The following is a 13,550-nucleotide window of genomic DNA, read 5'->3' as shown; positions in this document are numbered from 1 at the left end:
ATTATAAAATTTACGAAAATTAAAAAAAAATATATTAATTAATAAAAATAAAAAAAAATGCTATGTACGAAACGTCGGTATAAAAAATAACGACACAATTTTGCACTAGTGTTTGGCAGAATTTAAGGTTAATTAGAACGTTTGTGTTTTTACAAATAACTAATAAAAAAAATTGCCATAAATTGGACTTTGAATAAAAGTGGTATACTTCTTATATGAATATTATTATTTTTTGTTAAAAAATTCTATAAAAATATTTTCTTGTATGAATTATATTTTTTTATAAAGATATTTTTTATGCGAATTTTTTTTTAATGATTTTTTATGCATGCTGCCATGTTGTGTAACAGTGGAAAAGACACCTACAGATTTTTGGTCTGAATATTGCATAAATTAAAATAAAAAAAAAAAATATTAAAATTTTTTAATGAAAAAATATTTAAAATTTAAACTAAAAATTAACAAACTAATCCAAATAATAAGAAACGAGAAAAAAATACGAAAAATTAAATGAAAAAAGTGTTGCAAAATTATTATCTAAAAACTGTTGTTGTTGATTAAAAAAGTTGTAAAACTTCAGTATGGAAGCAAGAATTATAAACTTCAACATGGCCGAAATCGAAATAAGTAAGTAAATATTTTCCAATAAAAAACACACGTTATTTTTCGGCACACTCTCGCATCCACCTATCCATCTATTCATCTATCATAACTTCATTACATTTCCACTTTTTTTATACCCCAAATCATAATCATTTCATATATTGTGATATACATATGTTTGTGTGTTTAAGCACACAAAAACCACTCAATGGTAAACATACATACATAAGTTCCAAAAGTTACGAGATTCTGCGTATTGCCTATTTTTATTTATTTTTTGACAAAAAATTAGTAATTTCAATAATTAATTAAAACAATTAAGTACACACTTTTTTAAATTAAGATAATTAAATACTTAATTAAAATAAAATAAAAAATATATAAAAGTGAAAAAATATTTTTGAAAAAAACAATATAAAAAAATAATATTTAATTAAACATTTAAATTAAAACAAATCAAGAAAATTAAATACTTAATTAAAAATTGAATGAAATATAAATAAAAATGAAAGAGTAGTTCCGAAAAAAAATTATAAAAATTAATAAAAAATAATATTTAATTAAAAATTTTAGTTAAAACAAATTAAGAAAATTAAATACTTACTTAAAAATTAAATAAAATACATATAAATGAAAATGAAAAAGTAGTTTTGAAAATAAACTTAAAAAAAATTAATAAAAATTAATATTTAATTAAACATTTAAATTAAAACAAATCAAGAAAATTAAATACTTAATTAAAATTGAATGAAATATAAATAAAAATGAAAAAGTAGTTCCGAATTTTTTTTACTTAATAAAAAAAAATATTTAATTACAAATTTTAGTTAAAACAAATTAAGAAAATTAAATACTTAATTAAAAATTAAATAAAATACATATAAATAAAAATGGAAGAGAAATTTTGAAAAAAAAAACTTAAAAAGAAATTAATAAAAAATAATAGTTTATTAAAAAATTAAATTAAAACAAATTAATTAAATTCAATACTTAATTAATTGTCTAGGAAGATCGTAAAAAAAATTTATTGAATAAAAAAACAAATAAAATAAAAATATGCAAAAAATAGTTTTGAAAATAAATTTTTTTTTGAAAATAAATTAAAAAAATAAAACTTAAAACTTAAGAAAATTAAACATTTGATTGGAAAAAATAAAACAAAAGAATAAAAATAAAAAAGAAGTTTTTAAAACGAATTAAAAAAATTAATTAATTAAAAACATTAATTAATTAAAAAAAAATTAAATATTTAATTATAAAATAAAATTTAAAAAAATTAAACAAAAAATTACTAAAGAAAAATGTAAAAAAAAAAAATAATTTACTTCAAACTAAAATTAAGAATTAATCACCCAAGCTAGTGATACATATGTACATATGGTCCCCCGTTTGTAATTGAATTATATTTGCCCCTTTAACACATACACAAACTCCAAATACGGCAGGACTAAATCAAAATCCGCTTCCGTTTCAATGCCAAATTTACGAGGCCCAGCGCGCAGAACGCTTACCCCGCAACCCGATTTGATAAATTTGAGTGTAAGAAATCGCAGCAAAAAAATGCTATTAATATGCAAAGCAGAATGAGTGACAGACAAGAGAAAAGGTTGAACGGACGGCATGGCAAGACGACAGGTACACGACAATAAAGAACGTCGGAAAGCAAGAAGAAATGTGCCTTGATGGTTTCTCACCAAGGGAAAAGGGTTAATGTGCGGATGGTAGGAAGCGCATTTACAAGTATACATGCACATATGTAGCTATGTAAGTATATACATATGTATGTATGTATATGAGCAGATAAGTGTCAGTACGTCTGAAAGTGAAAAATCTGTGCAAATCGAGCAGTTACCGAGCTGTAGGGTGTGTGTGTCTTGAGTTACATCGCCCTTGCGAAAATGCAAAACTAAGAAAAAATTAAAAAATGTGTTTGTTCTTAGTTTTGTCATGTAAATTTAAATTAAGCAATTTAGTGTTGCCTTTATGCAGATTTTTTTTTTCAATTTGATTTATCTCTGCTTTCACCCTTTGCAATTGCTTGTAAGAATATTGTGAGTTTTGAAGAGTACTCTTACATCTATGTATATGTATGTACATATGTACTGAGAGTGTTGCGGTTGACAGCGAAATATTTTAGAAAAATTAATTTCAGTAGAAGTATGCCTAAGATGGATCATAAGCAGCATTTATGTAAATAATTGATGGGTGATTAAAATGGCATGTAAGAGGCATTAAGCATCAAATGATATATTGCATGTACATTAGGGTTAGCCAAAGCAGACTAATATTGAATTTAAGGTTCATATTGAAGTTTTTTACAGAAAATAAATTTCCTGCTAAGAAAAATTGTTGGCATATTTTTAAAGGGTTTCGGCGAGTTTCAGCCAGTTCTTTATATGAGGGTGAGCCAAAAAAAACTATTATAATAACGTAGTTGTAGGAATTATGAGTTACTTATAGGGTTTGTCTTTTCTCGTCAAGAGAGGACTTTACTTCTCAACTGCCTACTCAGTCCGAAGTAGCAGCTTTCGGCAAGAGATAGTCTGCGTTGGAATTCGATGCTGACGTTGTTGTTGCTGTTAATGCTAGTTCTAAGATAGACGAAATTAACTACGACGATTGTTTCTTTGATGACAGAAAATATTTCGTCGTGCCCTGGTTTACTATTAGACTCATCTGCTTCGCTACTTTGTCCAAAGAAATTGGAACTAACGGCGCGGTTGTTGCTAAGGCCAGTGTTATCGATATCAGCTCTGAAGCTCGATTATTTTCTCCAGTATTATTATAGATTGAAGACCTCGCACGATAGGAAGTCGCCTTGTCTGAAACCTCGTTTGGTATCGACCGGCTCGAAGAGCTCTTTGCTGATTCTGACGAAGGTTCTCGTATTGTTCAAAGTCTGTTTACACAGCCATATTAGTTTTGCGCGATAACCAAATTCAGACATAGCGGCATAAAGGCAGCTCCTTTTTGTGCTGTCAAAAGCAGCTTTTTAAATCGACGAAGAGTTGGTGTGTGTCGAACCTTTCAAGAGTATTTTCCAAGATTTGGCGTATGGTGAATATCTGATCAGTTGTTAGTTTTCCAGACCTGAAGTCATACTGATGATCCAATCAGTTCGTTGACGGTGGGCTGTAATTTCACACACAGTATGCTCGATAGAACCGTATATGCGATGTTGTGGAGGCTTATCCCTCGGTAGTTGGCGCAGATTGTTGGAACTCCCTTTTTGTGGACTGGGCAAAACACACTTAAATTCCAATCGCCGGGCATGCCTTCGTCCGACCATATTCTACCAAGAAACTGATGCATACTCCTTATCAGTTTTTCGCCACCGTGTTTGAATAGCTCGGCCGGCAATTCATCGGCCCCGCCGCTTTGTTATTCTTCAGGCGTGCAATTGTTATTCGAACTTCCTCGTGGTCAGGCAATGGAACGTCTGCTCCATCGTCAACGATTGGGGAATCGGATTCACCATCTACTGGCGTTATGCTTTTGCTGTCATTCAGCAAGCTGGAGAAGTGTTCCCTCCATAATTTCTGTATGCTCTGGTCATCAGTCACTAGATCACCTGTGGGGTTCTATACGACTTCGTACCCACTTATTTGGGCCTCTCTCCTTTTTGTCAGCAAATCTGTCTCGGTTCCCTTTTCAAGTAGTATAAGTATTATAAGTTTTTACACAAACATATACAGATACATTTGAGTTTATGCAGCTACTTTGCATTACACGCACATACATACAAATAAATATTTACACACACGTATGCAATTAGCAAATTTTCGGCGTTTCAGTTACGAAATCCACGCGCATTAACACATTCCTACCATTTATTGCACATACAGACAAATATATACATAAGTTTATACACAACAAAAAAACAAAAACAACTGCAAAGTACAAATAAATAGCAATCAAAGCGGATTTTAGCCGACATTCAAATGATGGCACGTCGCCAGGATGTGCTCAGCCGAAAGGATGCGAAAGTCATGAAAATGAAATAATCGCCCGAGTAAAGGGTAGCACGTTGGCCGAATTGGCACCTAGCGAGGTGTCAAAATAAACGCAGCAGGTAAGGCAATTTTCACCGGCTACCACCGCCTGCTGACCCATTCAGAGCTGAGAGTGGCTCTTACCACCACAAATTAGATTTTGCTCTTTGTGCGAACAACAATAACAATGGCAATGCAAAAAGTGTGTGGAAATGAAAGAACCCGCACTCAACGCTAGAGACTGCTTTATGGTCGAAGATTTGAGTCTTTTGTCGGCGTTTATGCCACGTTTATATGTTTGTTGTTGTTGCATGGCAAACGCTGCATTATCCTTTGCACCTTGGTGGTATTTCGCAGTTTTTCTATGCATATGTGTATGTGTGTAAATGAATGTAAATATGTAAGTGTGTTGCTTGCACCGTGTCTGCACACTCACACATACATACATCCATAGACAGAACTACAGCAGAGTATGAATAAATTTCTTGGCATATATTTGACAGTAGCCGGCGTTATTGCCCTGCATGCCTGTGCTCATTATGACCCAATTTGAACAATACCATTCGAATTTGCAGCAATAACAGCAATAATAATTCGTTTAGCCGTAAACGATCTAGTCCGAACAATTATTTTCAGCAGACCAACAAGACATTTCCCATTTGTCCTTGAAATAAGAAAGTGCAAAAGGAGTAATGCCAAAATACATACACATACACAAATATTAAATGTTTTAGCATACATATGCATGTATATACAAGAGCCGGAGAGCCGGCAAAACGGTCCCCAAGGCAGAATTGAGGTCAACAAGGATTTTCCGCGTGAATCAGGGAATCTCTACAACCAATCTTTTATTTCGCACCGACCTATACTATTGACAATTGGTTTGAAGGCCACAACCTCGAAAAAGTAGAAGTCGGACTCCGAGGAAGACGACGATATTGGTTTCGGACTCTTAGACTAAACAACTCAACACTACTCAGTAGGAAAGGAATTGTGTTCCATCAGTACGAGTACAACGAAAGGCCACACACTTAGATAGAGACTCGCCAGAAGCTTTCAGAGTTCGGTTGGGAGGTTCTTGCGAGTATGCACACATGTTATAGTCTGGCCCTGGCACCAAGAAATTATTATATCTTTCTATCTATGGCGTATGATTCAACTGGTGAGAAATTCGCCTCAAGAAATGTTGGTGAAAAGCGACTGTCCCGAACTTTCCCTTACTACGTCGACGACATAAGACAATACGCCGGCCAGACTTCAGACGCAACTAACATCAGACATACACTGACTGCTATTCACAGTTTAACCATTAACACTTTCGCCTAATTCCACTCAGTGAATGGCGTACTTGTTGTTAAACCACCATTCATTGCAGACGATGACCTCGAGCTGCGGCGAGCATCGAGAGTGACTCTTGCGCAGCTTCGTTCTGAATACTGTAACAGAGTAAACTCCAGAATCGACTCCGACTTACCAAGTATATGTCTAGCATGCAACGAGTCCGCGCATGACTCTAACCAGCTCTTTGCATGTTCAGCTAACCCTACACATCTGACAGCCCTTTCACTTCAATATGACCCCGTCGAAACAACACTTTTCCTGGGCCTACCGTTGGATGACCGCGATGACAACTTATCTGAGCCTCATCACACTAACGGGGACTCGATAACTGTTACAACAACAACAGCAGGATTTTTACCTTCAAAATATCAAAAAGTTATCGAACAAAACGGTGCATATTTGGTCTAAATTGGATCGATTATGTTACATAAATCAAACAATCTTCAATTCAGGACAAAACCACGAAAGAAACGTGATGACACCGAGGCAATAATACCCTTCACAAATACTAAATTACTTACAAGAACTTAATACCGATCCTTCCGTTTGTATGGCAGCTATATACTATAGTGATCCGACCTGATTGATTTCTGCGAAGATTTCATTATTGCTTTAGGCAAGAATGCGTGTCGAATTTCGTGAAGATAGCTCGTGAAATAATAAAGCTTTCTATACAAGTACTTGATATCGACCGATCAGTTTGTATGACAGTTATACGCTATCGTGATCCGATCTGACAAATTTCTTCAGAGATTGTAATCTGGACATAGATAATAACCCTTGCCGAATTTCGTGAAGATATCTCGTCAAATAAACAAATTTTCCATACAAGGACTTGAATTCGACCGAACAGTTTATATGGCAGCTATACCTGCTAATAGACCGATATCGATGGTTCCGAAAAATGGGCAGCTTCTTGAGGAGAAAAGTCCATATGCAAATTTTCAGATAGATATCTCAAAAACGATATGACTAGTAGTTCAAGTATATACAGAAAGACAGGCATGTCTAAATGAACTGAGCTCGGACTATGTACATATGTATTTATAAGGTCTTTATAAGGTCCAGGACGGCCTCCTTCTGGATGTTACAAACTTCGTGGCTAACCTAATATACCCAATTCAGGGTATAAAAATCAAAGAAAGAATTGCTAACTCTAACTATAATTAGTACCAGGTTCAACTATGCTACATATAACTCACTGCTTCTTTTCAAAAGATTATTATTGAATAAATCATTGAGAAAATAAGATGAAAAAGCACTAAATATTATATTGAAAATAATTAGTATATCATTAAATAAAAGATATATACATACATACATACCCACATGCATACAAAACCGCATACAACAACAATATGTTGTAGAGAAATTTCTAGTTTGCATTGTGCAAGTCAAGAATTTTTGTTGCGTTTATTAGCGACTGAATTTTGTTTTTCGCTTTTGCTGTTATTGTTGTTACAGTTGTGTTTTCTTGCAGTTAACACAGTGTGAGCCCAAAGCCGAATGGAAAGTGGCACGTCGTTTTGGTGTGTTCGCTTCAGCTTTGCTGCCACTTGGTTGGGCGAACAGATATGAATGCTCGTGCATTCGTGGTCGTGTGTGTATGTAAACGAATATTAACGAAAAAAATACATTTTTAACGCTGAAAATATGTGCATTTATGTGTATATGTATTAAGTATGTAGGCATGTATTGGTCTAAATGCGCATACATGTACATTTGCCTTTGTATGTGTGTGTGGCACTTATTTGGTGTTAGCGACTTTTGATGGGTCATTGCACTTTAGCAACAACACACAGCCACACGCACCAACCGAATGCAACACCAACACCAACGCAAGCATGCTATTTACTATGCATTTGTATGTGTGTTTGTATGTATGCACAATCGCATTTCAGCCGAAAACGTTACAAAGCCAGTTGTTGTGCAAGCCAATATTTTGATAAATTAAAAGTAAAGGTGTTGGTGTAGAAAAAAACTGCATAAAGGGGAAAGCAGCATGAAACTGAAACAGGGAAACCTGCGATAAATTCGAGAAAGTACAGCAAAAACAAAAATCAACCAAAATTTTTGGCATGTAATGCAGTTATGTTGTTTTTGGTAGCTGAAGCGGGCAGGGAATGAAATGCAAACTTTTTTTAGCAGAATGACACTGGTGAAAAAAATATGAGAAAAAAATTTAATTTATATAATATAGTAAATATGTAGTTTATATAATATATAACATATATAAAATCTTCAAGTACATAGTATGTATGTGTATATTTTTGTAAATTATTTCTATATACAATTTTCTACATACATATGTACTATATATACTATATACATATCTACATACATATGTATGTATGTAAGTACATAAAAAGATTTTACCAACATTATTTATCATTTTGCCATTATTTTTGCCTTCAAAGCCCCACAAACTGTTTATATGTTGACCACAAACGTACATATGTATAATCTAAACATTAGGGTGGATAAAAAAAAATCACTTATCATGAACTTTTTTTATAGAGTATTGAATTTCTTGAAAAATCTTTGAACGAGATATATTTTAAGTAGTTAAGTGGATTTATGGGTTTCGAAAAATTGGCAGGAATATAATATTTTGTTTTACCCTCCCTAATGCACATATATGCATATATATGTGTATTTAAATAATTATGTGAAGGGAAAACATTGTGTGTAGGTGATATTCAACTGCATAGATTCGAATGCAATTATTTAATACATACACCTTTATGCATGCACATACATCCCTATACATACATACATATGTAAATACATACGTACATATATATCGAAGTTAACGTAACGAAATTACATATCTCGTTACATGCAAGTGGCAATGATTGTTGGAAATAAAGTACAGCAACTACAACGCAAAGTGTAAGTGTGCATAATGTTTGCGGTTGCAACAACATTTGTTATTTCTAATTATGTCTTTACCATTTGCGCTGTTTTGCTGCTACGCCCATACGCAGCGCAGGGGAGACAACAAAATGGCGCAATAAAGTGCAATTTGTGACGCCTGAAATGGTGCATGAGGCGTTTTCATTTTGTGCATATGTACATATGTAAGTATGTGTATATCAATGTACATTTGAATGTGTTTGTATGTATTGAATAATATTGAACTTGCATCTGGAAAATAAAATAAAATCGACAGAAAAAGCGGCATTTAAAAATTATTTCGAATGAAAAAATATTGAAAATAAAATTTAAAAAATTAAAACTATTAAAAATATAAAATTCGGCTGTACCGAAGCTCTACCCCCTTCACAGCTGCATTTTTCATAGCATAAAAGGGTATAAAATATTTTCAGCTTGATTTTGACTATTCAGATTGTATGGCAGCTATGTATATGCTATAGTAGCCCGATCTGAACAATTTCTTCTGAGATTATAACCTTGCCTTGGACAGTAATCTATGCAAAATCTTGTGAAGATAACTTGTCAAATAAAAAAGTTTTCCATACAAGAACTTGTTTTTGATCGAGCAGTTTGTATGGCAGCTATAAGCTGTAGTAGTCCTATCTAAACCATTTCTTTAGATATTATAGCGTTACTTTAGGTAATACTAAATACCGAATTTTGTGAAGGTATTTCGTCAAATAAAAGAGTTTTCCATACAAGAACTTGTTTTTGATCGAGTAGTTTGTATGACAGCTATAAGCTATAGCAGTCCGATTTCGACAATATGTTGCCTTGAGAAATAACACATACCAAATTTTGTTGTGGTACCTTCTCAAATAAAAAAGTTTTCCCTACAATAACCTGATTCTAGTCGTTCAGTTTATATGGCAACTATATGCTATATTTTCCCGATTTGAGCGATTTCGACAAATGTGAAACTTCTTGGAGAAAAAAGTGTGTATGCGAAAATTTAACTTTAAAAGAAAACAGTATCTTATATATTTTTTTCATAAAGAATATCAAAAAAAAAATATAATGTAATACAAACATACATATACCTTGAAAAAATTATATGCATTTTACTTAAATATAACATCAGTATCAAACTGTTCGAACTCCAAATTTTTTCCCGCGTTCATCAATAATAATAATAAGATACTCTACGAGTGCGCAAAACCTCACCCAAAAAGCAGTTCTTTATCAAATTTCCAACGCATTTCTGTTTGTACAGCGATTTAATTTGGAGCCACTGATTTATTGCAACCTTATCGCGCTTGCCTTTATACACAAAAATTTTCATAGTACAATTCTCTAAATTAATATAAAGTGCAATGAACTCAATTATTTTCACCACCGCCACCTTCACCCTTTGTTGCAGCACTGTGTTTCGCATGGCACAACTCTGCTCATGTTGCAGCGACTGCTTGTTAACGCAACTGAAAACATAAAAAATAATTCTCTAATCTTATCAGCAGCAAAATATATGTGTATACATACATATACATATGTATATGTAGGTACTTATTTTCCACACTGCACATTCATTATACTTTTTTAGTGTATAAAGCGGCAACTAAGTAAATTACAAAATAAAATTTCTTTATTTACTTTTCATTATTTGTCAATTTTTTTAAGTACAAATATGGACATAGTATAGCCGTACATACTAACAGTTACATATTTTGTGCGTATATTTGTGAAAACTACATCATTCTTCTAATCAGCGTTTGGCGACTGCGTCGTTTCCCCCTTTTCGACTACGGTTCAGCCACTTTAAAGTACTTGGGTGTTATCAAAAATGGCGGCATTCGACGGCAATCGCAGCTTTTGAGCGTTAGCACTCAATTCGGCTGCATTTACAACATATTTTAGCCAAATATAGTAAGAATTGTTATTATTTATTATATCACTCTCTTAGAAATCTCGCCCTGATTGGCAAAAACTGATATACTTAGTCGATTTTCACAAGCTTCTCTTGAAGTGAATTTTTCACCAGCAAAATCATTTGCCATGGACTGGAACAAGTAGTAATCACTTGCTGTCTGGTTCAGACTAAAATATGGAAACATAAGAACCTCCCAAACAAACTCCCGAAACTTCTGGTTCAGTCACTACCGATGTGTGTGATCTGGCGTTGTCCTGATGGAACAAAAATTCTGTTCTATTGGCCCAAGTTGACCGCTTCTGGGTGGTGGTTACCTTCAGACGGTTAATTTTCGGACCGTACAGATCCGAATTAAGAGTAGAGGACGTAGGAGATCAGCTTATAGAAGATGTTTTCCTGCCCATATCACCAAACACATATTCCCACTACAGTCGAACCTTAGTAACCGGAAAGGACCCAAATTTTTATCTGGTCAAGGACTCCTTGCCACAAAATTACTTTAGGAATGTTTTCTGGCGCTACAACAACAACAAAAAAGACCTTGCTAACCGTTAGTCGTGGCTTGATCACCATCTGAGCCGACGCGCTGCGGTTCGACGACGATCGTTTTACTTCGAAATTGTCATAACTGACCCATTTGTCATCACCAGTAGTCATCTGTTTAAGCAGTGGATCGATTCATGGATTCATACATCGAGCTTCTTTTGTATCCAGTCTTATTTAAGAGATTCCAAACGAAGTTTGCGCAATATTTAACTAAGTTGGGTTAGGTCGTAGAGTTTATCCAAAATTCAATGGATCTCTTATGGACATATAGAGGGCATTTATTTTACCCACGAATTTCTTAAAGTGCGTCACCCCATAGATCGACTGGAGGCCCATAAGCCCAGCGTTATAACGCAAGAGAATAGCGAAAAACCGACTCACTTCCAATCAGACGAAATTGGTGTATGGATCGATCTCCTCCCTAACAGGAAAGTTATTGTAGTTTCCTGTATGGTAGCCTGAAGTTAGAGGTGACGGAGAGTTCCTCACAGTACACTACAACTTCTATTCTCCTTCTTATCCGTGAAAATGCTCATTGCAAGCTTTTTGCAGTTTCCTGTTTGGTGACCTGGGAATAGAGTTGATTGAGAGCTTTCTACAGTAGACTCCAGCTCCTACCCTCCCTCTTAATTTCGATCCATCCTTGAAAAAGCTCACTGCACCTCTCTCCAAGTGCTTTGCCTGTCCACAAATCCTTTGCAGGTATGTTAGCAGAGAAGGAAACATCAGGAGAAGGTTCCGCAATGCAGTAAGGAATGAAACTGAAGTACTGGAGAATTGCAGTGTGTCTCTTCCTCCGCCGCAAAGCCTCTACCAGCTTTGTCTAAAGGTGCAACGAATAGGGTGTAGTGGTTTTGATTACCATTTTTGGTGTTGTCCTTACTGACCTCAAATGCCGATGAAAGCCGCTCTTTAAACAGACTCCAACTACTTAGCTATTGAGGCTTTTCAAAGGCTCTCCACCTGACAACAACCCCATAAAACATTGGCTTAACTGCGGTTTCATGGAGAAAGAACACTACCTACCCTACCTCTTCCCGAAAACACCTCTACGACAGTACGTATGTAAGGCTACCGATGCCTATCTCACTCTCTGTTAAGTATTTTTTTATAGCGGCAGAAAACATTCTTGAAGTAATTTCGATGAATCAGTCATACAGACTCGGCTAACGAACACTCTGTTGGAAAGACCCTGTGAAGAAGGACCTGGCTACTTTTGGAATCTCCAATTGCCGCCAAACAGCGAAAAGGACGAACGACTGATGCGCTGTCATAAACTTGGTTATAACCGCGTAAGCGGTGACTATGTCAATAAAGAAGAAGAGGAATTTCGGGGAATGTAGCCGAGTAGACAGTCCGGGTCCATATCGGTTACTTAAACCCGACCATCGTCGGAACAACTACTCACTCTCTCCTCAATTTTTGGCTTCCAAATCTTCATTAACATTTTGCACGGTTAGAGAACAATGAAAATATAATGGCATCTCAAACACTTTGCTTTCAATTTCGATAAAGTCATACGAGTTAATTAATCAATAAAAAGGGACAAAAAATTACACTTCACTCCTCAGAATCCTGCTGTGTTTTCTTACTATTTCTTTCCATGCAGCATTCACTTTCTTGTCAACCAAATAAATCCAAATCGAAAACAACAAACGAGTGTTGACTTTCTGACTTCCACAACCGGATTATCCACTACTTTGGTCCTCAACGATTTTTCGCAAATAACTACAAAATTATAATCCGATATGTAAAGTCATTAGGGTGACTTATGCGGCTGGTGCCACAAAACCGCAAAATCCTCCTACTCACTTATCACCGACACACCTACGATTAGGCCACGCTCAGCGTCGTATCTACCGCTACCTGTGTGCGAAATGCCTTTATGCAAATGGTGGCTCCGAGTCTGCTGTGTGTGCGAAAATTGAGCTGTTTGTCGGCAATTATGCGCTTGGAAAATCATTTATGTACTTAGCACAGGCTTGAAATAATATACACACATACATATATGTGTGTATACATATGTGTATGTGTGCATATGTTATGTGTAAATACAGACATTTGTCGGCGTGTTTATCTGTTTATTAGCATTCGCGATTCAGCACTGCAATCTTATTTTCTTACTTCTGCATCGAAATATACATATGTATGTGCATGACTAAATACATATCAATGTGTGTGTGCGTAGACACTTATGTGCATAAGGGATTAGTGAGACGCGGACACTGAACTTTTTGCAATCTCAAAACCCTGTTAATGAATGC

At 34.8% G+C, this 13,550-nt stretch overlaps 1 protein-coding gene across 1 annotated transcript in view; it reads left to right on the top strand.

Annotated features, from left to right (window-relative positions):
• The first annotated feature begins 474 nt into the window (after positions 1 to 474).
• Positions 475 to 13,550, top strand: part of LOC105224692 (uncharacterized) — a 37,765-nt gene continuing 24,689 nt past the window's right edge. Inside the window, exon 1 of the mRNA XM_049452498.1 lies at positions 475 to 627. Within this exon, the coding sequence (XP_049308455.1) occupies positions 582 to 627 (46 nt within the window). The 5' untranslated portion in view covers positions 475 to 581. The remainder of the gene's footprint in view (positions 628 to 13,550) is intronic.

This window comes from Bactrocera dorsalis, chromosome 3, assembly GCF_023373825.1.
Source record: "Bactrocera dorsalis isolate Fly_Bdor chromosome 3, ASM2337382v1, whole genome shotgun sequence".
NCBI classification, from domain to species: Eukaryota; Metazoa; Arthropoda; class Insecta; order Diptera; family Tephritidae; genus Bactrocera; species Bactrocera dorsalis.
Note: the sequence above shows the minus strand (reverse complement) of the source record. Positions and strands in the feature narration are given on the sequence as shown.